The 26,531-nt window shown below is 52.5% G+C and overlaps 1 protein-coding gene across 2 annotated transcripts in view; it reads left to right on the forward strand.

Moving 5' to 3' along the window:
• Window positions 1–25,928, forward strand: part of ALDH1L1 (aldehyde dehydrogenase 1 family member L1) — an 88,201-nt gene extending 62,273 nt beyond the window's left edge. The window contains exons 15-23 of one of the 2 annotated variants that reach the window (XM_003944131.3): window positions 3,359–3,464; window positions 4,604–4,691; window positions 10,822–10,915; window positions 14,791–14,890; window positions 16,556–16,654; window positions 19,262–19,427; window positions 22,321–22,426; window positions 23,633–23,832; window positions 25,648–25,928. In XM_003944131.3, coding sequence (XP_003944180.2) covers window positions 3,359–3,464; window positions 4,604–4,691; window positions 10,822–10,915; window positions 14,791–14,890; window positions 16,556–16,654; window positions 19,262–19,427; window positions 22,321–22,426; window positions 23,633–23,832; window positions 25,648–25,703 — 1,015 coding nt within the window. In that variant the 3' untranslated portion in view covers window positions 25,704–25,928. Of the gene's footprint in view, window positions 1–3,358; window positions 3,465–4,603; window positions 4,692–10,821; window positions 10,916–14,790; window positions 14,891–16,555; window positions 16,655–19,261; window positions 19,428–22,320; window positions 22,427–23,632; window positions 25,627–25,647 lie in introns of those variants that run through there. The other variant, XM_010332006.3, reaches the window with a different exon arrangement.
• The last annotated feature ends 603 nt before the right edge of the window (window positions 25,929–26,531 follow it).

Raw genomic sequence — 26,531 nt, forward strand, 5'->3', positions numbered from 1 at the left:
ACAGAGGACACCGGGCAATGTCTGCACATGGTTTTGGTGGTCCCGACAGGGTGCTACAGGACAGCCCCCAACAGCAAAGAACTACCCCGCCCCAAGTGTTAGTAGCGTGGAGGCCAAGAAACCCTGCTATGGGGCAGTGGTCAGAGACCTTTGTCCTGCTTTGAGAGGGGCTGGGCTGGGCAGGGCAGGTCATGGCCCACCCAGGGCCACAGGTCAGAGCCACACTTGGGTCTGTGAGGCTGTCCACCCTCCCAGCTGCCAGCAAGGGGTAAAGAGATGTCCACCCCCATCGGACTGAGGAGGAAACAGACAGTCACCCAGAAGCATCCCTGTGTCACCCTGTGAGGCTGGCCTTGGACCCGGGGCTCTGGGCACCCAGTCAGTACCCCAGTGTGAACACATCTTGCTCTAGGGCCTGGTCCCAGCCGCTCACACAGACCAGAGTTCACCCAAAGGCAGGCAGTCAGGCAGGGCCACTGCTGACCACGCACCTGGCTGGTCGCAATTCTGGAACTAATGGTCTCTGCCTGGCAGGGAGGCTGCCAGGGCCTCTGGGCTTCACCCCTCCCCACCTTCACAGGGGACTTCACCTCAGTGGGAATGTTCTAGTGCTGGAACCCAAGGTCGGAATCCCAGCTCCTCCCCTTTTTAGGGCAAGCTCCCAGCCTGTCTATACTCAGTCTCCCCATCTGTCAAATGGTAATGAAACAGTCCTGTCCTCACTAAGTTGTTTTGATGGGTTAGCGTTAGGTGTTAGGGCATGGCATGCTGTGAAAGAGTTACGAGGACCAGGTGAAGGAGCCAGGCAGGGTAGGGCCTCCTGGATAGGGCTAAGAGGAGAATTCTGTCTGTGGTGCTGAGAAGGGGCAGAGGCCAGCTTTTTCGGATGTTTGTGTTAGGAAATTCACAAGAGACCGTGTCATTGCTCCACTCGGAATCCTCAAGTGGCTTCCCAGTGCCCTTGACATGGAATCAGACTCCTCACTTAGCCATGGGATCCGGGCCTGGTATCCTGGCCCCCTCCCCAGTCCACTGTGGTTGGCTGTGCTGGCCTCGCAGATCCCGGACCCTCCACTCTCATGCCCCGCTGAGCACTTGCACCCATGTCCCACCTGCAGCCCTCAGCGCTGTCCTCCAGCTCCCACCTGCGATGCATCCCCGAGACCTCTGCTCCCAGCCTGCCCTCTCTAATCTATAATCCCATTCTATTCTCTGTCTGACCATTCGGGCTGATGCTGCCCTGTGCCCTTGCCTGTCATCATCCCAGCACTCGTGCAGTGTCCCATAAATACTGCAGAATGACTGAGTGAGGGGCTGCCCATCTCCTTTTCTGGCCAGGCCCACAGCAACCCCAGCAGTGAGGCCGCAGCTGACTTGTGGGGCCCTGTCCCCTCACATCTTCAGCTGCATCCTGGCCCAACAACCGCTGGAGCTCCCTAGCAAGCCATGCGTTTCTTGCAACACCAAGAAACCTTGCTTGGTGTCCCATGCCCAGGCCCCAGGCTCCCAAGAGAGAGAAGGAGCTCCACCCTCACTGTCCATGCAGCTCCCTGGGAGCCTCTGAGGGCAGAAGAGAGATGGGCTCAGGGACCCACAGCAGGAGAGTGGCCCTGAGGGAGGGAGGAGTGGGCCTCAGACTCATGAGGGGGTGTCTCACTGAGTGAGGCCACTCAGTCTCCCACTAAGAAAGGCCACTAAGAATCAGAGACGTCAAGGCCAATGAAGGTCAGTTCTTACAGTAGCTGGACAGGGAGGATTGACCTGGGCCTGGGTCCCGCAGCCCTGCTCCTTTGACCGCATGCCAGGCTGGCTTTGCATACTCCAGTCCCAGGGCTCAGCCTTTCCCCTAACCAGTGAGTGTGGGCGTCGGCTTGGGTTGCTGTAGAAGGGACCACCAATCCAGGGCTTAATCAGTGGAAACTTGTCTCACGGTTCTGGGAGCTGAAAGTCTGAGATCAGATGTGGGCAGAGCTGGTTCTGCATGAGGGCTGTGAGGTTCTGTCCCGACCTCTCTTCTGGTGTCTGGTGGCTGCTGGCGACCTCTGGCCTTCCTTGGCTTATAGGGCGCCCCCTCTCTGCCTCATGCCCTCTTGGCATTCCCGCTGTGAGAATCTGTCTCTCCAGGTGGTGTTCTCTGTATGAGGACAGCGTTCCTGCTGGATTAGGGGCCTGCCCACCCTGGTGTGACCACATCCTAATTAATTACAACACAGCGATCTGGTCTCCAAGCAAGGGCACGTCCTTAGGCTCTGGAGATTAGGACTTCAGCATAGGAACTGGGTGCGGCGGGGGGGCACAATTCAGTGCATAATCGTGGGACTTTTATGATGTGTTTTCTTTTCTGAGCCCCCCTCAACCTCCTTCACTGTAACTGACAGCCTGACCCCTTCCCTGGGAAAACTCGCCAGCCCGTGCTGTGCTCCCTATTGCCTGTCGCCCCTATTGCCTGTCCCATCCCACCCGATCAGCTGGGTGCGTGTGGGGTGCGAGGTGGCTACCCTACTCTCTCCGTGCCCCCTACTGCTCCCCCGTGATGCCTCACCCAGTGTCCTGCCTAAAGCCTGGGTCTGGCTAAGCAATTATCTTTTGGGGAAACATCCTGTGATGGTGGTGGGGTGGGGATAGCACGGCCTGTGGTCTGCGTTTGGTGCTTTGTGTGGATGTCCTCATCTAACTGCCCAGTGCTCACCCAAAGTGGTGCTGTATGCGGGGAAGGCAGGGCCACACAGGATTCATACCCGGCCAGTGTGCCTGCTGGTCTCTGGGACTATGCAGCCTCCCCAAGCCCACGATCCTCTGAGTATGAGGCACTTGTGCCCAGCCAGAAGCTTGCTCTGGAACCCAGGGTGGTGCTGACCCTGGGCACCATGGCTTCATGCAGAGCGCCCTGACCTCGTCAGTTCTACCTTCCCGACTCTGTCTTCTCTTCTTGAGGACTGACACCTGGTCTCACACTCAGGAGGACCCCCTCCAGGCCCTCCTGACCCCCCCCCGGTGACCCCTGACCCTCTACAGGTCCCCCTGGCCTGTGTCCTCACCTGGGCCTGCCCACCATCACTCTTTCTCATTGCCTGTGCCCCAGACAGTTCCACAGTTTCCATTGGAAACTGTCCAGTGTCCCTTGCCATCCTGCCCTGCTAGGAAGAGGAGCTGCCACCAGACCATTTCTTACTGCAGCATCCAGGACAGAAAGAGCAGGTGTGAGCTGCCTCTCAGAGGGACCTTTGGTGCCTTATCAGGAAGCTTGGCTTTGAGAATGAATGTCAGGCCCTGGGTGAGGGGAAGGGAGTTGGCAGGCCCTCCACTCTGGGCCCCTGGCGGAGAAGAGGGACAAAGCCCAACCTCTTTTGTGCGGCAGGGTTTGTGGCATCATCATCCCCTGGAACTATCCCCTGATGATGCTGTCCTGGAAGACAGCTGCCTGCCTGGCTGCTGGGAACACAGTCGTGATCAAGCCTGCTCAGGTGAGCATGGGCTCACTCCGGACAGGGACTGCAGACCACAGAGAGGACCAGAAACTCACTCTATAAGGGAGGAAGGGAAGGGCCCCGCTTGCCCACATGGGCACTGGAGGAAGGGTCCTGCTAATGCCAGCTGCCCTCCACAGGCGCCGCTCTCAATGGGCAGAGGCGTACATGGCAGGCAGAGCTCTCCAAAGCAGACTCTTTTTCAGCCATGGCTGCTTGAGGCCAGCTGGCTGTGCGGGAACTTGCAGCCACTCGGTTGAGCAGAGGCAGGGATTTCTGCACTCCGGATTCATGGGGCAGAAACCAGGCCCCAAGCTCTAAGACAGCCTGAGTAGTCTATCCATAAAGCTGGTGCAACGTCTCTTACATGGCTTCAGAGACCACAAGTCCTGGAGGGAAGCAAGGTGGGCAGTGGGATTTGTGGCTCCACGCCTGCATAAGAAGCTACATGGTGTGGGATCTGAGAGGGGTAGGTGGGGGAGTAGAGGCGGGATGTCAGTGGTCACCCAGGCATACTGGGAAGGTCCTTGGGAGTGAGGATACCCCTAGTGAGCCTCAGTTTCTTCATCTCTACATTGGCAGTGATAGCCCAGCTGCTGCCTGCCTCCAAAGATGGTGCATGACATGGCAGGGATGGGGTACCCAGGAGGGCACCCACTCACCAGCTTCTTTGTGGTAATTGTGCCCCCAGGGTATTGGCATAATGAAAAAAACAATAATTATGGCTGACATGGATATTATTTTCCCTGAGTCAAGCATGCCTCAGCATTTCACCATGTATCACAGATCATGTAGTAATCTGCATACATTTGCTTATTTAAGCATCACAACAATCCTCTAAGGAGACCTTAACCTCCATCTTTAGAAACATGCTGTGCAGGAGGGAACCCAGGCCTGGCTGGGGCTGGAGCCCTACCAGGAGGAGAAGCTAGGGCACCAGACTTTGGCCTGCCCTGATTCCCAGCTGGTGCTGATTCCCCTCTAGTGGCTTCCCTGGGGTCTTCCTGGTGCTACAATCTGCAGCTGCTCCTCCCTGTTTGCTGCTGGGCTGCTGGGAGAGGAAGACAGGGAGGGAAAGCAGAGCCCCACTTTCAAAAACCTCCTTATCCGGTCTCCTTTTCTGGCCCCACACTCAGGTGACCCCACTCACCGCCTTGAAGTTTGCAGAGCTGACATTGAAGGCTGGCATTCCTAAAGGTGTGGTCAACGTCCTCCCAGGATCTGGTAAGAGCCATGGTCGAGGGGAGGGCTAGGGCTTCTGACAGCTAGAGATGCAACTGGGCAGAGCAGGCCCTGCTGGATAGGGGCGTGAGGGCAGAGCAGCCTGGGGAGGGCCCAGGAGGGCCAGCCTGTAGCAAAGGAGGACACTTTTGTGGGAGAGAGCTCCTGCACCTGGAAGGGCTTTCGTCTTCAGATACCCCAGCTGAACTTGGGAATTATCTGTCCTTGGAAGTTTGAGAGAATTTTTCTGTAGAACATTTCAGGCTTAGAGCATTATGGAGAGGTCAAACATGAATTACTTTTTAAGTTTCTCTTGTGTTTAGTGGTCTAGTTTATGAAAAAGTCCTTTCTTGTGCAGATTTTAAATGTATTAGCATGAACTTGTATTTAATAATCTCTCATAATTTTTATCTCCTTTTTGGATTTTCCTTTTGATTGTTTAATACATTCTTTATAATTTTCCTTTTTCTCTCTCTTTTTAAGTTGATTAAGTTGGTGAAAAATTATTGCTTGTCTCCATCCCCCACCCTAAAAAAAATACAGCTCCTGGATTTCCTTACCTATTCCATTGCTATTTTTATGGTTGTCCCCTGCTTTTATTATTCCCTTCTGTGTTCTCCTGAGTGGTTCTTCTATTTTTTTTGTAGCTTTTTGGGTTGAAAGTTTAGTCCATTAGTTTTTTTCTGTTTCAAATAAGGAAAGCATTTGAAAGAGTTTTGGTGATGGCTGGGCACTCTGGCTCACGCCTGTAATCCAAGCACTATGAGAGGCCAAGATAGGTGGATCACTTGAGGTCAGGAGCTCGAGACCAGCCTGATCCACATGGTGAAACCCTGTCTCTACTAAAAATACAAAAATTAGCTGGGCATGGTGGTGGACACTTGCAACCCCAGCTACTCCGGAGGCTACAGCAGAAGAATCACTTGAACCTGGGAGGCGGAGGTTGTAGTGAGCCAAGATCGCACCACTGCACTTCAGCCTAGGTGACAGAGCAAGACTTCGTCTCAAAAAAAAAAGTTTTGGTGACACCTCGCACCTTGTGACTGACACTTTTATCATTATAAATGCCCTTGTTTATCCTTCATGATAGTTTTTGTGTTAGTCAATTTTGTCTGACATTAGTATTCTCTCACTAGCTTTCATATGGTTGCTATTAACATGATATATATTTTTACATTCTTTTACTTTCAACCTATTCATACTTTTGAATCTGAAATTTGCCTCCACTATAGAATGTATAGTTGGATCATGTTTTTTATCCAGTCTCATAATCTCTGCCTTTTGACTGGAGACTTTACATTAATGTTGATATTGATACAGTGGTTTTACCATTTTACTTTTCATTTTCTATAAGTCTCCTGTCTTTTCTCCCTCTGTTTCTCCTGCTGTACTTTCTTTTGCATTAAGTGAATATTTTCAAGTATAACATTTTAATGCTTTCAATAGTTTTTTGCAGCATACATTTTTAGTTATTTTCTTAGTAGTCACTCTAGGACTTATCACATACTTATCAAAACCAACTTTAGATTGATACTAATTTAATCCCAGTGAAATGTACAAATGTTCCTTCTGGATAGCTCTGTTATCTTCTCCCTGTTTGTGCTAGGATCACTTTTTGTTGTTGTTGTTGCTGTTGTTGTTGTTTTTGGACACATAGAACATCTACATATGTTACAAACCCAATAATACATTGCTACCTATATTACTTTATATATATAAATTTTACATCTACTAAATAAGTTGAGAAAAGAAAGGAGAAGAAGTATCTATGTGTAGAGTTTGTATGTTATCTGACTTACAAGTTCTGGTCCTCTTCAGCTGGTCCTGTGGATCTGAGCTACTATCTGGTGTCATTTCCTTATTCCATTTAAGTTTTATTTGCACTTACCTCCTTTCTGCTTTTATTGTCCAATATATTACACTTCTATTTGTTACCCCACAGTACAATTATACAATTATGTATATAATCATTTTATGCAATTGCTTTTTAAATCAGTTAAGAGAAGAAAGCAAATAAAATATGCACTGATACTATCTTTTTATAATTACCTAGTTACCTTTGCATTGCTCCTTGCTTTTTCCTGTGGATTCCGACTATTGTCTGTAGTCACTTGCTTTCAGCTTGAAGAACTTCTTTTAGAATTTCCTGTAAGGTGGTTCTGCTAACAACAGATTATCTCAGTTTTTGTTTATCTGGCAATATCCTTATTTGCCTCTACTTTTTGAAACACAGGTTTGCTAGATGTAAGATTCTGGGTTGACAGTTTTGTTCTTTCTGCACTTTGAATACAGTCATGCACTGTCTTCTCCATCTGCCACACCTGGGGTAGAGCCTTCCCCTTATGAGTGATGTCTGGACAGAGGAAGGGGCCTCAGCATCTTAGCCATAGTCACCAAAGAACTTAGCTTCTGCAACTGAGAGTTGGCAGAGATGAGTAATCCTGATGTCCTGCCCCTCCTGGTGGATGCCAGGTTCCTTCACTGGGAGTGAGAGGGAAAGGAGCGCTGCCTTCTTGGCCACACCGGCCTGGAGTGGAGCTTCCCCCAAGGGGAGGGAGCAGACTGTAGCTTCAGTGCCGCAGACCTTCCCTGCTCTTACTGAGATTCAGATTTTCTTGAAGAATGTTTTGTCTCATGCCCTTAGAAGAATTTCCAAGGAGTTTAAGTGGTTGTTTTTAGATCATCTTCACCAGGATGGTGGTTTTCCTGGGGAATTGTCCACAGGGCTCCTCAAGCTGGCCTTCCAGAAATGCACTCCTGCCTCATGCCATGAGCATGTTATATTCACGTTTTTATTATTCTTAAATGTCATATAGTTATAGTTTTGGTCTTCTCTCTAATGCAGTAAGTAAAAAGAGATTTTAAAACAATTGCCAAGTTGTTTTTTGTCTAAAATTTTGTTCTATTTCTACTTGAATTATGTCATGATCAAAGACAGTGGCCTGTGTGTGAATTTGCCAGGGCTGCTGTCACAAAGCACTGCAAACCGAGTGGCATAAACCACAGCAAGGCAGCGCCACACAGCTTGGAGGCTATGAGTCTGGATGGAAGGTGCTAGCAGGGCCATGCTCTGTCTAAAAGGTTCTAGGGGGATGGAAGGTGCTAGCAGGGCCATGCTCTGTCTAAAAGGTTCTAGGGAAGAGTTCTTTGCCTCCTCCTAGCTTGTAGAAGCATCATCCCAATCTGTGCTTTTATCACATGCATGGTATTTCCCTGCATGTGTATGCATCTGCGCCCAAATTTCCCGGTTTTATGAGAACACCAGTCATTTTGGATCAGGGCCCACCCCAATGACCTCATCTTAACTAATTTTACCTGTACTGACTTCATCCCCAAATAAAGCCACATTCTGAGATACTGGAGGTTAGGAGGGTGACCTGTAAATTTCTGGCAGGTGGTTTGGGGAGGCACGGTCCAACACATGACAGCTTATAAAAATTCTGTTATCTAAAATGGAGAATTTTTATGGTCTAATATATGATACCTTTTGTAAATATGTCTTAAATAGCCTGAGAGAGTGCTATTATTATTGTTACTGTTACACTAGTAAGTAGATTTTAGAGCTACTCTAGAGCAGTTTTAGGTTGGGAGCAAAATTGAGCAGAAAGTACAGAGTCCCTACATATCACCTGCCCCTACACAGACACAGCCCCCCACTACTAATATCCAGCAGCAAAAGGGTGCATTTGTTACCATCAGTGACCTACACTGGCACCTCATCATCCCCCAAAGTCCACAGTTTAGGGGTCACACTTGGGTTGTACATTCCATGGGTTTTGACAACTGTGTAGTGACTTTCATCTGCCATTAGGTTATAACACAGAGTAGTTTCACTGCCCTAAGAATATTCTGTGCAGTACCTTTTCATCTCTTCCTTTCTCTAAGCCCTGGCAACCACTGATTTTTTTCTTGTCTCCCTCATGCTTTTTCCAGAATGTCATGTAATTGCAATCATATGCAGGCTTTTCATTTGGCTTCTTTCACTTAGTAATATGTGTTTGAGGTTGTTCCATGGCTTCTTGTGACTTAATAGCTCATTTCTTTTTAGCACTGAATAATATTCCTTGTCTGATTCACATCAGTTATTTATCCATGCATCTTCTGAAGGATATCTTGGTTGCTTCCAAGTTTTGGCAATTCTAGATAAAGCTGCTGTAAATATTCATTTGTAAGTTTTGGTGTGGACATAAGTTTTCAGTTCCTTTGGGTAAATACCAAGGAGCACAGTTACTGGATCATATGGTGAGAGTGCATTTAGTTTTTAAACTGACTGCCAAACTGTCTTCCAAAGTGGCTGTACCATTTTGCATTCCCACAGCAATGACCGAGAGTTCCTGTTGCTCCACATCTGTGCCAGCATCTGGCATCGTCAGGGTTCTGGATTTTGGTTGTTTAGTAGCTGTGTGGTGGTATCTCATTGCTGTTTTAGTTTTTGATTCTCTAATGACAAATGACATTGAGCATTGTTTCATGTACTTACTTGCCATCTGCCTGTCTTTTTTGGTGATGTGTCTGTTTCTGTGTTTTGCCTAGTTTTTAGTGGTTATTTCCTTATTGTTGAGTTTTGAGAATTCTTTGTATATTTTGGATACCAGTTCTTCATCAGATATATCTTTTGCAAACGTTTTCTCCCCAAAACAGTGATTAATGGGGAGTGGTAGAATGGAGTTAGTATCAAAATCACTTGTAGAGCTTTAACTGTATATAGAGGGAGGATACAAGGGTCTTATTCCAAACCTGCTGAACCGGAACCTTCACAGGTGTGCCTAGGCATGTGAATTTTACAAGCCTGGAGGCAGGGGAGTGGTGGACATGGAGGGGCTGGGTAGACGCAGGAGCCCTGGACTGAGCGAGTCATGGGATGGGAAAGGGAAGGGTCAAGAATGACTCTGGTTCTTGGCTTGAACCAGCTGGCTGCAAGAAGAAGTTGTTTACTGAAATGGAGAACCCTGGAGAAAGAGCAGATCTTGGGGGATGAATAAGAGTTCAGTTTCAAATATGTCAAATTTGAGAAGCCAGAAGACATCCAAGTGTAGATGCCAAGCCGGCAGAGGAGTGGCCAGTGGATCTGGATCCCAGAGAAGCTTGGCTAGAGAGGCTGATCTGGGGGATGACGTACCTGAAGATGGCACTTGGAAGCCTGCGAGATCAGCTGAGCACACAGTGTAAACTAAGGAGAGAAGAGGGCCTGGGACAGAGCCAGAGGTGCTGGGTATTTTAAGATTAGGTGAGCAAAGGAGATGGAAAAAGAGCTGTCAGAGAAGTGAGAGGCAAATTAGGAGGGTGCAGCTTCAGAAGCCAAAACAAGAGAGTGGCTTAAGTGGCGAGCTATGCTGAGTCTGGGATGAGGCAGCATCAGGGAGCCCACTCCGAAGTCTCATTGAGATGGAGACCTGAGGGGCAGAGAGGACTTAGCCAGGCTGGGGACAGGGCTTGTGCAGGGCATGGCTGAGGGCAGGTGTTTTAGAGTCTGTGATGCTCAGGATGCCACATTCCTCAGGGACGTGGTCAGGTGTCCGTGGGTCTCTGCTGATATCCTTCGAGAACTGAAGGCTTGATGCCTTCACCATGGGGTCTGCTTGATGGTGGAAAGCCATGGGGGGAGTGGGTTAGTTTGCTTGGGCTACCATGTCAAAGCACTGCAGATCAGGGGCTTCAGAAACAAACAGTTATCATCTCTCAGTTCTGGAGGCTGGAAGTCAAAGACCAGGGTGTCAGTAGCATTGGCTTCACCCACAGCCTCTCTCCTGGGCTTGCAGACAGCTTTCCACTCCCTGTGTCCTCACATGGTCATTGCCCAAATCCCTTCTTCTTAGAAAAATACCAGTCAGATCAGTCCTTCCCAGTGACCTGATTTGACCTGAATCACCTGTGTTAAGGCCACGTCTCCAAACACAGTCCCCTTCAGAGGTAGAGGGAGTGAGGGTTTCACCATTTGAATCTGGGGGGACACAGTTCAGCACCTGACAGGGAGCAAGGCTCCATGAGCCCCAGGCACCATGGAGATCAAGCATGTGGGGAGCATTTTGAGGGCCCCAGGTCCCAGGGTGGATCTGTGCAGACCTGGAGGTGGGCTCCTGCCTCCCCAGAACCAGGGGGACCGCCTTGATTCCCCTGTCCCTCCCACCCACAGGCTCCCTGGTTGGCCAGAGACTCTCAGACCATCCCGACGTGAGGAAAATCGGGTTCACAGGCTCCACAGAGGTGGGCAAGCACATCATGAAAAGGTGCGTGGCTGGGGGGGGTAGGGCAGAGGATGGGCTGCCGCGGGCTGCGCCTAGGACATGGCAGTGCTATTCCAGGAGCTGCGCCTTGCTTCCCGGGCTCCAGGCACAGCTACCTCCATGGCCCAGCTGGGCTCTGTGCAGACGCTGAAGAGATGCATCTGCCTTTCTGACAAAGCCCTCAGGAGCCCCGTGGAGCCCCATCAGATCAGCACGGGGCTGGATTGAGAGGAGCTGAGAGTATGAAAGACACGTTGATTTCAACAACTGAGCACCCACAAAAAGTGAAATCGTTCATTAATAGGATATTTGGGGTTTTTTTGAGACAAGGTCTTGCTCTGTCATCCACGCTGGATTGCAGTGGCGCCATCATAGCTCGCTGCAGCCTTGACCTCCTGGGCTCAAGTGATCCTCCCACCTCAGCCTCCCAAGTAGCTGGGACTACAGGCACATGCCACCAAGGCCAGCTAATTTTTTGTATTTTTCATAGAGACAGGGTCTCGTTGTCTTGCCCAGAGTGGTCTCAAACTCCTGGACTCAAGCAATCCACCTGACTGGACCTCCCATCTCAGTGCTGGGATGACAGGTGTGAGCCACTGTGCTCTGCCTTCATTAAGTTTTTATATTGATTTCAAGATGAAATAATATTTTTGATTAGTTGGGTTAAATAAAATATAATAAAATATATTTTTAGGGTTAATTTCACTTGTTTCTCTTCCATTTTTTTTTTTAGTTGGGGTCTTACTGTGTCACCCAGGCTGGAGTGCAGTGTTGTGATCATTGCTCCCTGCAGCCTCTGCTTCCCAGGCTCATGTGATCCTCTCACCTTAGCCTCCTGAGTCGCTGGGACTACAGACACGTGCCGCTACACCTGGATAAATTTTTTTACTTTTTGTAGAGATGGGGTTTTGCTATGTTGCCCAGGCTGTTCTTTAATGTGACTACCATCAAAAAAAGCCCCGTCGTCTATGCGGCTAATGTTTGAAGCTTTCATTCTGTTTCTGTGGACAGAAGTGTCATCCTTGGACTTTGGCCTCAAACTGACTAATGTCATCTCCCTGGCTCTGTCACTAAACCACAATATGACCTGGGCCATGCCCATCCCTTGGGTTCCCCCGCCAGTTCCATTTCAGTAGTTCGACAGTGCAGGGGTTCTAGTCCGCATCACTGACAAGCTGGGAGAGCTAGCTGGGGCCAGATCACAGGGTAGTAGCTGGAGCTCTGACTGACACTGGAGCCTGCCCCAGCCCTGACGCTGAACTTCTGGGGGTGGGTTTTGGCACCTGCACTTTGAGTGACATGGGTGGGGGAATGGGGTAACTGCAAGTAGTCACAGCAGGTTTGCCTCTCCTGATTCAAAAGCTAGCTGGTCTGTTCCTCTGAGGTGTGTAGATTGTGGTCACGTCTGAGCACATGTGAGTCAAGTCCAGGGTGAGGGCTCAGGAAATGTCAGCTCTGAGCACTTCAGAGCTGGACAGAGGGTTTGGGTGGCAAGATATGTTGATCTGCCTCATCATGGTCACCATTTTACCATCTATATATAGTTCATGACATCATGCTGTAGTGGGGCATGTGGTGGCATGTGCCTGTAGTGCCATCTGCCCAGGAGGCTGAGGTGGAAGGATCGCTTGAACCTGGGATGTGGAGGCTGTAGTGAACTGAGATCCCGTACTGCACTCCAGCCTGGGCAACAAAGAGAGCCTGCTTAAATAAATAAATAAATAAATAAATCAGAACAAAAAACAAAACTACCTCAATTTGAACATTTTATTTAAAAAAAAATAGCTAGGTGTGGTGGCTCATGCTTGTAATGCCAGCACTTGGGGAGGCTGAGGTGAATAGATCCTTTGAGGCCAGGAGTTAGAGATCAGCCTGGCTAACATGGTGAAATCCTAACTCTATCAAAAATAAAAATAAATAGTTAGGTATGGTGGCACATGCCTACACTCTCAACTACTCAGAAGGCTGAGGGAAGAGAATCGCTTGAACTCGGGAGACAGAGTTTACAGTAAGCCGAGATCACACCACTGCACTCCAGCCTGGATGACAGAGCGAGACTATCTCAAAAGAAAAGAAAAGAAGAAAAAGTCTGGGTGCTATGGCTCATGCCTATAATCCCAGCACTTTGGAAGGCTGAGGAGGGTGGATTACCTGAGGTCAGGAGTTAGACATTAGCCTAACCAAGACGGTGAAACCCTGTGTCTACCAAAAAAAAAAAAAAAAAAAAAAAAAAAATTAGCTGGGCATAGTGGTACATGCCTGTTATCTCAGCTACTCAGGAGACTGAGGCAGAAGAGTCACTTGAACCCAGGATCATGCCACTGGACTCCAGCCTGGGTGACGGAGCGAGTCTTAAAAAAAAAAAAAAAAAAAAAAAAAAAGGCCGGGCGCGGTGGCTCAAGCCTGTAATCCCAGCACTTTGGGAGGCCAAGGCGGGTGGATCACAAGGTCGAGAGATCGAGACCAACCTGGTCAACATGGTGAAACCCCATCTCTACTAAACATACAAAAAATTAGCTGGGCATGGTGGCACATGCCTATAATCCCAGCTACTCAGAAGGCTGAGGCAGGAGAATTGCCTGAACCCAGGAGGCGGAGGTTGCAGTGAGCCGAGATTGCGCCATTGCACTCCAGCCTGGGTAACAAGAGCGAAACTCCGTCTCAGGAAAAAAAAAAAAAAAAAAAAAAATCAGGCCGGGCGCCGTGGCTCACGCCTGTAATCCCATCACTTTGGGAGGCCGAGGCGGGTGGATCACGAGGTAGAGAGATCGAGACCATCCTGGTCAACATGGTGAAACCCTGTCTCTACTAAAAATACAAAAAATTAGCTGGGCATGGTGGCGCGTGCCTGTAATCCCAGCTACTTAGGAGGCTGAGGCAGGAGAATTGCCTGAACCCAGGAGGCGGAGGTTGCAGTGAGCCGAGGTCGCGCCATTGCACTCCAGCCTGGGTAACAAGAGCGAAACTCCGTCTCAAAAAAAAAAAAAAATCATGCTATAAACATCAAATATACACAGTAAAATTTATTTCAAAAAAAAAAAAAAAAAAAAAAAAGAGCAAAGCAGAGCCCTGAGCAGCTTCCTGCCCCAGCATCCCTGGTTCTGCTGCTTCCCTCTTCCCAGGTAGCCACATCACCCGGGCCTGTAGCTGAGATGGGGGGCCGTCTCCCTGGGTGGCTCCTGCAGAGGAGGCCTGTCTTCTCCAGTGGAGCCTCCTGCCTGCTGGCTGTTAAATGAGTATCCAGTTGAGGACAGCATCCCTGCAGTGCATTTCTTGCGCACTGATGTGATGTGTTCACGACTCCCGGCCTCTCTCTGTTTGGTCTGCCACAAACAGGGAGGTGCCAAACCCCCTGGGCCCCTGCAGCAGTGCCAGTGGATGGTGCTGTTTTGTATTCTTTCATTTGTGCAGTACCAGCTGTGTGCAGGCACTGTGCTTGGCACTGGGACTGTAGTGGGACTCAGATGCGTGCCTGCCCTGGCCAGGCTCATGCTTTGCAGGTGGGATCAGAGGTCAACATGCAGTGGAGCAAAGAGCAGCAGATGGGGTGTATGGGCAGACTGTGGTTTTATACAGGGCCATCAGAGAGGCATGCCAGAGATGGGAACACAGGCCTGTAGGGAGTGAGGTGTGGAGTGTGCAGCAGGAAGGACAGTCCAGGGGTCACCAGGGCACAGGCCTTGTTTGTGTGGGCCAGGAAGGAAAGGAAGGTGGCCATGTGAAGTCGCAAGGGGCGGGGAGAGTGGGGAGGCACTGGCCAGGTCTTGCTTCTTGCAGCAAGGCATTCTTTGGGCCTGCCTGGGTCCCTGCTACCTGGAGACCCAATGCACCTACCTGCCCTGGAGGGACCGGCCCCACCAGCCCTCTGTTCCTTGCAGCTGTGCCGTGAGTAATGTGAAGAAGGTGTCCTTGGAACTGGGCGGGAAGTCACCCCTCATCATCTTTGCTGACTGTGACCTCAACAAGGCTGTGCAGATGGTGAGGGACGGGCCTGGAGGGGGCAGGGAAAGCAAGTGGGGACAGGGACCGTGGGGACCAGGAAGCCCCGTCTCTGATCCACTGTCACACTCACACATTTAGCCTCAATGGAGTCCAGTGTCACCACAGGCATAACATGACAGTAAGCAGGCCTGGGGAAGAATGACGTGTGCCCTCCAAACATCCTTCCCAGGAAGTTTCATAACTGCCAGGATGGCTGAGATCAGCTGCCTGTAACACAGATGTGTGTGTATTACATATGTATATGAAATCGGAAAACACATGCCACAGCTCCATCTGTCCTAAGATAAGCATGGCAGCCTTCTCCGTCTGATGAGAGGGCAAATCAGATGTGTTGATCTGCTTCACTATGGTAACCACTTTACCATCTGTATGCAGTCCATAACTTTGTGCTGTAAACCCCAAATATACACAATAAAATGTGTTTGTTTTTTTTTTAAATAAAAGAGCAAAGCATAACTCTGAGCACTTGGGCCCAACCCTGCTGACAATGACCCTCTCTGCCGGTGGCCATGTTGTATGTGCCTAGCTCCACCACTGACTTCCTGGGCAGCCTTGAGCAAGTTACCTAACCTCTCTGGTGTCTGTGCTCCCACCTGTGGATAGGAACCATGGTGATACCCACCTCCTGGGAGGTTGCAAAATGAATATGTCGGAAGGGCTTAGATTAGTGGCAAGTGCCATGTAAGACAGGTGTCAGTACCTGTCTCCACCATTAGTATTGTCGATGCCTTGGTCCTGTCGCCACTCCTGTGGGAGCAAACCAGTAAGGCCATATTCAGCCAGGTCTCCAAATATGCCTCCAACCCTTTCTAAGTCCCACTGTGCTATGAAGGATGGCATGACACCCTAGCATGGGTGTGAAAGGGAGTCCAACCTCATTTAGTGGAGAAACTGAGGGAGGCAAGGGCATTGTTCATGGGCCCGGGTGAACCTATTAGCCCTGGGATCTAGCTGGGCCCTGTGCTGAGCTGGAGATGGGGCTGTGTCTTTGGCTGTGCAGTCCCGGGTTCCAGGAGAGCCAGGCTTGACCATGGCTCTACATCATCCCCCCTAGTGGGCGAGTTTGAAAAAGCAGGCTGCCTGGGGCCTCTGAGGGTCTTTGCTCTGGAGTGCCGGGAGTTCCCTGGCCAGGGCTGCCCCACCCCTCACCCACCCACATCGGGGCTGCCTGCCTGTGTCCTACCTCTCTGCCCTGTCACCCGCCACCTGCTGCGTGCTTACACATGTGCCCTGGCACCTCTCCCCTCAGCTCCCAGGAGTGTAGGCTCTGAAACAGGAGTCGGCACCTCCTGGGACGCCCCAGGGAACCCACCCAGGGTGCAAGAGGGTCTCAGGCAGGCCAAGGCCCATTCTCACTTGGTCCCCATGCTCTGCAGTGTGGATGGTGGCCTTGTCTTCCAGTGGTGCGAGTCAGGGTGTGGGGTCTCTCACGGCCTCAGGCCTCAGCGTCTGTACTTCCCATACCATTACCTCTCACCTCTTCTCTCAAGGTGACTGAGGATTGAATGGGGCCCACGGGAGGAAGTCAGGACCCATGGGTGCCTTCCTTCCCAATGCAAAGGGGCAGCTGGGGCCTGGCAGAGCAGTGGGCTGGTGTCCCAGGAGGAGCCATGACCTGCTGTTCTTGTCCGTTCTCTGAAGGGGATGAGCTCTGTTTTCTTTAACAAAGGAGAGAACTGCATTGCAGCAGGCCGGCTCTTTGTAGAGGACTCCATTCATGATGAGTTCGTGCGGAGAGTGGTAAGTCCTGCCCCAGGGCCTGCGGGCTTCTGGTTCACTGGGACAGCAGCCTGACTGGAGGGGGCTGGAGGAGGGGAGACAGAGCAGGGTCAAGTGAGGCTAGGCTCCTCCTGGAGGGCACTGCCCACGGGGGTCAGGTACCCGCAGCAGAGCTGTGCTGAGCCTTCACTGGATTTTATTATTTCACCAAGAAATAGCAGCCCTGTGGCTTACATTGACATCACCAAAAAGGGCCTGTCTTGGGTTGGCTCCCTAGGAGTGGAGCCTGGGGCCAGAATTCAGTGCATGTGGTTTACTAAAAGCAGGCTCTTAGGTGAAGCCTGGAAGGTGAAGGGATCAGAGGAGGACTGAACAGAATGGAGCAAGGGCCTGGCCTCAGGACAGCCTGAGCCTGACCGCGGACAGGGTCCCTGGAGCACAAATCCCCCTACACAGGAATGCCGCTGGAGTCAAGTGGCCAGGCTGTGGGCCCCTGTGGCAGGCAGGCTTGGCTGTGGGCAGCCAGTAGGGGACAGCAGCTCCCATCAGGCTCCACAGCCACCTGCATGGCCTTAGGGATCTGGTGGGCACTGGACAGTATCTCCCACCAGATTTATGCACTCACTCAGCCATACCTGGAAGAGCAGGCTTGATGCTGGCCTCGGGACAGATGGGTCGTCCTGAGTCCCCTTGGGAGGTTTGTAATGCCTGACTTCTCAGTCCCTCAGCTGGTTGGCTTCATTCTCTCTAAGTGGCTCAGATGTGGGATATGGAGCTGACAGTGCCAGCATTACATTCTTACCACATGGAGCCAGAGCGGGATGTGACTCCTTCCCCACCAACTCCGTTAGAAAGCACTGTGGGGTTGACACAAGCCAGGCCCCAGCCATCCTTCATCCAGGCTGTGATACCAGGGGTGGAGCAAGCTGAGGTTGGCTTAGCTTCCGCAAAGAGCCTGCCCCCTGCTCCCAGGTCCTGGAGAGCAGTGTCTAATCCCAGCAGGTAGCAGCAGGGATGCGGGAGAGACAACCAGCAGCCTCCATGTGTGGTTTCAGACAGATGGCACCTGGGAAGCCAGGGAGAAAGAGGGCCTGTGAGCCGAGGGTTGAGGGAGGGGTCCCTGCAGGAGACCTAGCGCTGGACCTGGGCGGGTGGCTCAGAGTCCGGAAGGAATGGGAAAGGGAAGGACTTGTAGGAGGGGCTGGAACAGCTTTTACTTTGTAACAATGGACCCTCAACACGGAGTGGCTAGAAATGGCAGCCCTTCCCTCAGCTCACGCTTCTGTGGGTGGCAGTGGCAGTCTAGGCTGGGGTTCACTGAGGCTTGCCTGGGTTCGTCAGAGCTTGCCCAAGCATCTGCAGTGAGTCTTGGGGGCAGCGAGGCAGCAGGCAGCTTCTTGGGACAGCTGCCCGTGGCCGGGGGACCTGCATTCTGCAGCATGTGCTGGGGCGTGTTCACGTAGACAGTAGCAGGATGCCTGAGAGTGAGAGCAGAAGTTGAAGGGCCTCTTGGAATGCACAAAACACTGCTTCCATGCATTGTGCTGCCAAAGCAAGTCACAGGCTGGTCCAGGTTTAAGGGGTGAGGAAACAGACCCCACCACGTCATAGGAGGCACAAGCTCATCTTCTGCAGTAAGGGAGCTGCCTGCCTGGCCAAGCGAGGCCTGTTACCGTAATGGGCCTGTCACAGGAATAGTGGAGCCAGGATACAGACCCGGGAACTACTGGAGATAAGGTGGCGGTCATGAGGGGATGGTGGCTGTGGGGCCACAGAGCTGTGCACACAAGGTCCTGTCTGGGGGTCTTCCAGGGAGATGAGACTTCCACAGTGGGGCGACTACAAGGGCCAGAATCCCAGGGATAATTCTCAGGACAGTCATAATCCCAAGTAAAGGAAGTGAGGCTAGCATTCAGGAAACTCAGTAGGCTGCTTGTTCTTTGTATCCAAAAGAGATTGGAGTGTGGTTTGGGTCACCAGTACAGGAGCAGAGAATGCAGAACAAAAACGACCAGGCTTGTGGAGACAGAACAGTCAGAGGTGCTCAGTGGTCCTTGGTGGGAAGCGCAGCGGGGAGTCCCGAGTGCTCGAGTCCCACCGGCAACTGATTAGGGCTGATTGGGGGTACAGAGTTTGCAAGATGTGAGATATACTGGCCTTGGAGGAGGAGGGTCAGCAGACTAGAGCGTTGGGACCCTCCCCTCCACTTAATTTCTGTCCCACTTTGGCACCAGGGCTGCAGCAGGGCTGGTGTATCCCACCCACCCCACATCCCGGAGTCCCCCAGACAAATAGTTCCTTCAGCTTCTTGGTCCAAGAGGTTGGTGCAGGACCAGAGTCAAATACGCCTGCCTCTCTCCTCCTCACCCACACCCCTGTGCCCTTCCGTTCCCGGCCCATCTGTCGCCAGGCTCCCATCTCCTTGGAGACTTCTGTCCCTCTGCACATAGGAGCCATTTGGGATTTCAGCCTGGAAGGTGAATTTGGAGTCAGAATTTGGAACACCCTGAGGCTGGAATAGAGTGTGGACTTTCCTCAGGGGTCAGGCGTGAGAGCTGGGTGAGGTGAGGATGATTGTCAGAAACTGCGGCAGCACAAGCCACACCTGACTTGGAGGACTTTCTGCAGGTAGAAGAGGTGCGGAAGATGAAAGTGGGCAACCCCCTGGACAGGGACACCGACCATGGGCCACAGAATCACCATGCCCACCTGATGAAGCTGATGGAGTACTGCCAGCGTGGCGTGAAGGAAGGGGCCACGCTGATCTGTGGCGGGAAGCAAGTCCCTCGGCCAGGTAAGTCAGAGTGCATCAGGCCCACTTAGGTCAACTGAGGCAGCAGGACTTGTGCCCTCTGGTTCCTTGTCCAGTTGAACTGGAGGCAGCTGAAGGCCAGGTACCTGCACAGTCAGGCTGCAGCCCCACCTTGGACCTGGGATGGACTGGGCCTTGGCTTTTTGGGCAACAGCCAGACCCGGGAATGGGATGAGCATTATTCAGTGCTGGTTTAGTCAGTATTGAACTGGACTCTGACCTGCCCTTACTGTCCCTGCAGCCTTGAGATTCTCTCCCCCATTGATTTCATGAGACTAGATTTTGTGATTTTCCTTCTACTTCGCTGGCTGTTACCTCTCAGCTGTTGCTCCACCTGTCCCCTCAATGCAGGTGCATCCCTGCCTGTCCTTAGCTTGGAGCTCCTCTCATGGGGGCAGTTTGCCTGTAGGATCTCTCCCCTGCAGCAGCTCAGACCCTGTCAGATACAGGCCTCCAGGCTCCACGCCACCCAGAGCTCCTAACCACACAGCCAGGGGCACTGGACATTTCACCTGGATATCCCCCAGGCCCTTCAAACTCAATGGCCATCACAATGTCCCAGCCAGCTTTGAGCCCAGACACATACACCCCAGCTGATCCAGGGCCCTCTGTCTGATTGAGCCACCCAGGCCAGAAGTGCAGCAGTCACAGGGATGGATTGTTGGTGCTGCTGCCAGGGGACAGGTGCCATGACTGTCTTCGTCAACCCTAGCTCCTTCATGCCTAGACCAGGCTTTGCACAAAATAGGTGCTCAGTTAATTTGGTGGTGTGAAGGAGGGAAGGAAAGAAGGAATCCTCGACTCTTATCTTTCTGTGACCCCTATTTAAATTTTTTGCCTGATTCCGTCGAATCTGAGAATCGTCGCAGTCTGGGTCTCCTCCGCTTCCCTGCCGCTTGTGCTGGCTCCCTGCATCTTGCCTTGCTTGGCGTCACAGGAGCCTCCCAAGTGGCCCTGTGAGCCCGCTGATCCTTTACTCACACAGCTGCCAGGGTCTAGTGACCTCTCCTCCAATGTTAGGACCTTGCAGCAGTGACCCACCCTCCTGCAGTGCAAGTTCAGACTCCTTGACCTCACAGCCACCGTCCTTCATGGTCTGTGCCTGACTTGCCCTTGACCTGCACTACAGCCACATTTCATCCTCTCCAGAGGCTTCTCGTGCTTTCTTGGCCTCCATGCATTTGTTGCTGCTTGGCTTAGCGGAGCTTCCCAGTGTCCCCACCTGGAGAACTTCTGCTTCCTCAGCTCACAGGACATCCAAGCAAGGGCATGCCATGTCGCAGGGAGCCAGGCACCACAACCTCAACAGAGCTCTTGTGACCATTGCACTGCTGCTGTCCCTGTCCACTTACCCTCTTCCCACTCCTGCTGGACTGCAGGTTCCATGAGACAGGTAGGGTAGGGGGAGTGTCACCAGGGCCCTTGCAGGGCAAGGATGGCCGGGTTCAGGATTGGTGGGAGACAGTGTGATGGAGGCCCTGTGCCAGGAGCAGGGCTAGGGAGCTAACAAGGGGTACAGCAGCATCCAGGAACCAGGAACAGTGGGGAGCCATCACCCTACTCTGGAGGGGACACAAGAAGAAGCAGAATTCCTGCAACCCAGTGAGGGACAGAGCACAGCATGGGGCTGCCTTCTGGTGACCCAAGGACCAGGAGACCAGCTCTCAGGGCCCAGAGGGGACAGGGGAGAGTACAAGGTAGTTGGGTAGGGGACAACAGAGAGATGGCCAGCACGGCCCACACGGCCCAGCAGGAGTGGTGTGCAACTGTGGAGTGAACATGGGCCACACTACATAAACCACTGTGCATGCACATGAGTCACACTTTAAGAATTGTAATCAGTGTTAAAATATCATGTATAAATGTATGAAAAATATCAAATATTTTACTAGTTAAATCACTTTTTACTGTTTTTTTGAAATTTTCTCTTTCTCTAAAAACTAGAGTGAGAAAATTCCCGGTCTGTTGATTATTCCTAAGTCAGGCAGGATTGAATCTCAGTGAGGTCAGGCAGGACTGAAGACTTCAGTGCAGCAGGTTCTCAGGGCTCTGTCTCTAGAGCAGGCGTCCCCAAACTTTACACAGGGGGCCAGTTCACTGTCCCTCAGACCGTTGGAGGGCCGCCACATACTGTGCTCCTCTCACTGACCACCAATGAAAGAGGTGCCCCTTCCTGAAGTGCGGCGGGGGGCCGGATAAATGACCTCAGGGGGCCGCATGCCATCGTTTGGGGACGCCTGCTCTAGAGAAAACAAGAAAGTATTTCTGCTGTCAGAAGTGCTTCTGCCCTGGCAACCAGAGCCTGTAGGGGCTGCATCCAGGGTTGAGACTAGGTGGTCCCTTCTTGACCTGACAGCATGAAGCTGGGCCTTGATAGGCACCCCAGGAGGGAGGAGGGAGGGAGCCCCAGGAGGCCTCAGTGTCCAGAGCTCCTCCCCCTCACTTTCTCCTACTCCACGGCTTGCGGCCAGGAGAGCCAGTGGCAGAGCTGCCTGGGGGGTTTCACCTGCCAAAGATTCTAGGATGTTTTAGATTAGCTGTCACCAGAAAAGCTCAGGTCTTTGCTTTGGCCATGGGTTCTGGCACTAGAGTTGGACGGACTTGGGATCAGGTCTCAGCTCTGTTACCTGCCAACCTGCAGCCGCATTTCCCTCAACAGCACTCAGTTAAAAGCATGGTGAGACCAACATCAAAGAACATGCCAGGTAAGAGAGCCATCTGCAGCATGGCGACACCCATCACATGGGTGCTATGATCCGGTGCTTCTGCTGGGTCATCTGCAGGTGGCCCGTGTGGCCCAGGCCCTGCTGACAGCGAGGCTGGACCGTCAGGCACTGTGCCTCCCACGTGCAGCTGGCCTCCAACTCTCTTGCAGGGTTCTTCTTTGAGCCAACCGTTTTCACAGATGTGGAGGACCACATGTTCATAGCCAAAGAGGAGTCCTTCGGGCCTGTCATGATCATCTCTCGGTTTGCTGATGGGTAGGGAATCCTGCCGATGTCTCAAGGGCCCTGACTCTCTTCCACATGTTACTGGGATCTTCGTGTGGGCTTTAGGAAGTAGTCCATGGGCAGCCAGGAGGAGAACTCAGACGGGGTGCAAGCCGTGGACACCACCTGGGTTGCCTGCTGAGTCTCTATACCCCTGAGAGGAAAGCCCTGTCACCTGGGGCTTTGAGTCCCCCTGTGAGCAAAGGCAGCTCCCTTCCCTGTCCTCGTTCCTGCCACGTGCTCTGGCATATTTCTTGCAGCCCTCTGGGTTCTGTTCTAAGGTCTGTTACTGTGCACTAAACCACCCCCACACCGAGTGGCTTGGAATAATCACAGAGATTTATTTTACTTGTGATCAGGGTTCAATGAGGCAAGCTCATCTCTGCTCTGTGAGATGCCCGGCCTCAGCTGGGGTGACAGAGCAGCTGTCCTCATGCTGCTGGGGGCCTCCCAGGAGGCTTCCTCTGTGTGGCAGCCTCAGGGTTGCTGAGGCACCTGGTTCCCCCTCGGAGGCCAGCTGGAAGCCAAAAGGCTCTCTATGATCGGGCCCTTTAGAATCCCAGAGCATCCCTTCCACCACAGCCTATTGGCCAAGCCAGTCACCCAGGCCAGCCTGGGCTGGAAGGAAAAAACTGGACTCCACTTTCGGTGGGGTGCGCTGAGACCCCTGCTGTCACCTCTCAGGCCTGCCCCTTGTCTCCGTAGCACCTTGGAGCAAATTGCAAAATCATGCCTCATCCTCACACTTTACTATCCAACTATCAAAAATTAAAAAAAATAAACCACAGAAATTATCATATGCCAATGGTATCAGAATAAGAGACTTCACTGCCACCTAGCCAATAAATATGGTTGTAGTAAGTCTCCAAATCGCTGATGTCTGGTGAATGCCCAACCTGCCTAGGGCTTGCCTGGGTCCTTCTGTGTGTGAGGACCCAGTGGCCCGTCTCTGGGCCCCTGCTCCCAGTCTGTGGAGTAAAGGGCTCACCCCAGGATCCAGGAGCCCCTGTGGTAGCTGCCTGCACATGGGCCTCTGCCCTTCTTCCTGGCTTGCAGCCCAGCCTGTCCCCATCGTGCCCTCTGCGCTGCAGCCCAGCACATTTTCTCCTCTGAAGGTCTCGTGTGGCTGGGGTGTGGAGCGGGCTAGGCTCTCTTCTGTACCTCCCACAGGGAGTTCTTCCTGGACTTTCCCTCCAGGGACGTGGATGCCGTGCTGTCTCGGGCCAATGCCACGGAATTTGGTCTGGCTTCTGGCGTCTTCACCAGGGACATCAACAAAGCCCTGTATGTCAGTGACAAGCTCCAGGCAGGCACTGTGTTTGTCAACACATACAACAAGACTGATGTGGCCGCTCCCTTCGGAGGATTCAAGCAGTCTGGATTTGGCAAAGATCTGGGTAACCTACTTCTGCCTGTGACGTTGCTTTTATTTATTCATTCAACAAATATCTGTTCAAAACCACTCAGTGCCAGCTCTTGTCCCAGATGCAGGGATGTAGCCTTGAATACAGTGGCTGTCAGGGCTTGCTTCTTACTGGGAGGGGACATTTGATAAGTCTGTGAGCAAGACGCTTGGGAAGTGGGCATGCTGGGAAGAAGGCAAGAAGAGTGGCCTGGGGGAGACACTCCAGCCAGGAAGCAGTGGGGGCCTCTCTGGCATGGTGGCACCTGTGCTGCCCAGACATGCATGGCAGGAAGGAGTTGACTGTGAAGACCCAAGAGTATGTGTTTCCGGCTGAGGGTTCAGCAGGTCCTTGGGGGAACCAGCTTTGGTTGTAGAGCTGCACAGAGGCCAGAGTGGCGGGAGTGGGCCAAGGGGCAGCAGGAGAGAGGAGAGGAGGCCTGACAGGCAAGTAGGAGCCAGATCAAGGGTCCATGGGCCATGGTCAGGGGCTCAGGTTGCATCCTTAGAATGAAGAGGAGCCATGGAACCGAATTTGCCCCCGAGTGCACATCCATGGGTGTTGTGAGTCTCCCAGTAGAAATGAGTTCACTGAGGCAGCAGCAGGCGGGTCCCCCCAGCACACAGCATAGGTCCCCTGGTGCTCTACTCATTGGGTGGCGTAGAGTTCTGCTCTGGCCCTCTCTTCCTGGGCTGCTCCAAGCCTTGGGCTTTGTCCTGCTCTCAGCAAGAAAGACTAGACAGGTCTGATGGGCAGTCTTGGCAGGGGAAGCTGGCAAGGTCTGGGGGAGCTGTGTGCTGTCTCAGAGGTCCTACCTGTCTCACCAGGCTCCTGTGCCAGCCCAGGGACCACAGGGAAGGTCATGCTGAGGCTGGGGTCAAAGGGTGGTTACTGTTTCCAGTTTTCTCTCCTACCCCCATCTTTCAAGTCCCACAGAATCCCCCAAGGGTGCCTGTGAGAGGGGCCCACGTGTGTCCACAGGGCTGGGCTCACATGAACACATGTGTAAGCTGGACACTCCTGCTCCCTCTGTCCCTGTGGGCCTCCTCTTCGTGCCTTCTCCCAGGCTGCCTTCCTATGCCCACCATGGGAATCTATGAGGCCCATGGCCACCCAGGGAACGTTGTAGCTGCCAAGTCCCCAGGACATGATCTGGGCCACTTATGAATCCTCCCCAAGTTCCCCCAGCTCCCTCCCAACCCTGGTCCCTGTGTCCTGCCGAGAGAACCAGCACCCTCCTGGGACAGGCCCACAAGCCAAGCCTTCCAAGCAGCCCTCCTGGGCAGGCCCAGGACCTCAGAGGAACATGGCAGTGGCATTTGGGACAGTGCCACTCCCGGGGCCAGCCAGAGATGCTGGGAGGCTGCCAGGCAGCCCCAGGCCTCACACTTGTTGTGGGGCTGAAATGCACCAGCCACATAGCACTGCTAAGGTCCGGGGCCTCGGGGCACTGTGAGGTATCCCCTTTTCCCAGCCACAGCTTGATGCGGATGCAGCTGGGGTCAGCCATGGGAGAAGAGATGGGCCAGTGAGTCCCAGCAGTAGCACTAAGTCTCTCTACCCTCTTCTGTCTGAAGGGGCTTTCTGCTGTCCAGACAAGGCGGTGGGAGCCAGGGAAGATTCTTAAATGGTTGCCTCAGATTGCTTTGTATTCTAGGGGTCCTGGCCCACTATCCACTGCCAGGGAGAACCTGGGTAAGATTCATGACCTCACTGGGCCTCAGCTTTGCCAAGGGGTAAGACACTTGCAGCCCCCAGCAGTGCCCTGCCTGTGGTGGGAGCTGCTGTGACCTTTGTGGTGTCTTACAGGAGAGGCAGCTCTGAACGAGTACCTGCGGGTCAAGACGGTGACTTTCGAGTACTGAAGAAAGGTCTCTGTGAGAAGAAAGTCCCTGCCCCTCCCTGGCGGCTGGGGCCCCCTCCCTCTCGAGCCCGGGTGCATAGCACCTCCCACCTGTGCAGCCAGTGGAAACCCCCCTGCCTGCACCCCACATCAGCATTTCGGATGACCTCTGTCCAGTCAGAAGCAGCCCTTGGCTGGGTGAGGCATGCCCCCTACCCAGGGAGAATAAAGCTTCTGAAGAGAGACATCTACATCTCCATGTCTCTCTGCTGCACCCGTGGGTGTTCCTGGGTGGGCCTGGAAGTTGTGCAGTCACCTGGGTGTGATGGTGTTGCTTGGCCTGGGAGAGCCAGATGCCTGGGTAGAAAGACAGGCCCACCACTGAGGCCTGTTCCCACAGGGCCACCCGCTGGCAGTGGAGGGGAAAATGAAGGCCAGCCCTGGGCTAGGGCTGCTGCCACCAACCTGGAATCCATTTGGGTAAGATGGAGACTGGCTGGGAACCCCAGGGGAACACTGTGGTGGCAGAATAACAGTGGGAAAGTGGAACAGACATGAGGAAAGGTGTGGGCAGGCCCAGGTGGGCAGATGCCCATGTCAAGCTCATAGTCAAGCCCTCCCTAATCCCCAGACCTCCCCCATGGTCCATCTGGGAGCCTGGAATCATTTCTTCCTTAGAGATTTGTCCCATCAGGGTTTTAGTAACAACTATAAACATAACAGCAGGAAACACTATTGAGCTGTCACTACACGTGAGGCACCATGCTGATGGCTCTACCTAGATCGCCTCATGTAATCATCAAGCGTATGAGGGAGGTGCTGATATTGTCTTGACTTTACAGATGAGAAG

This window comes from Saimiri boliviensis, chromosome 8, assembly GCF_048565385.1.
Source record: "Saimiri boliviensis isolate mSaiBol1 chromosome 8, mSaiBol1.pri, whole genome shotgun sequence".
Taxonomy (NCBI): domain Eukaryota; kingdom Metazoa; phylum Chordata; class Mammalia; order Primates; family Cebidae; genus Saimiri; species Saimiri boliviensis.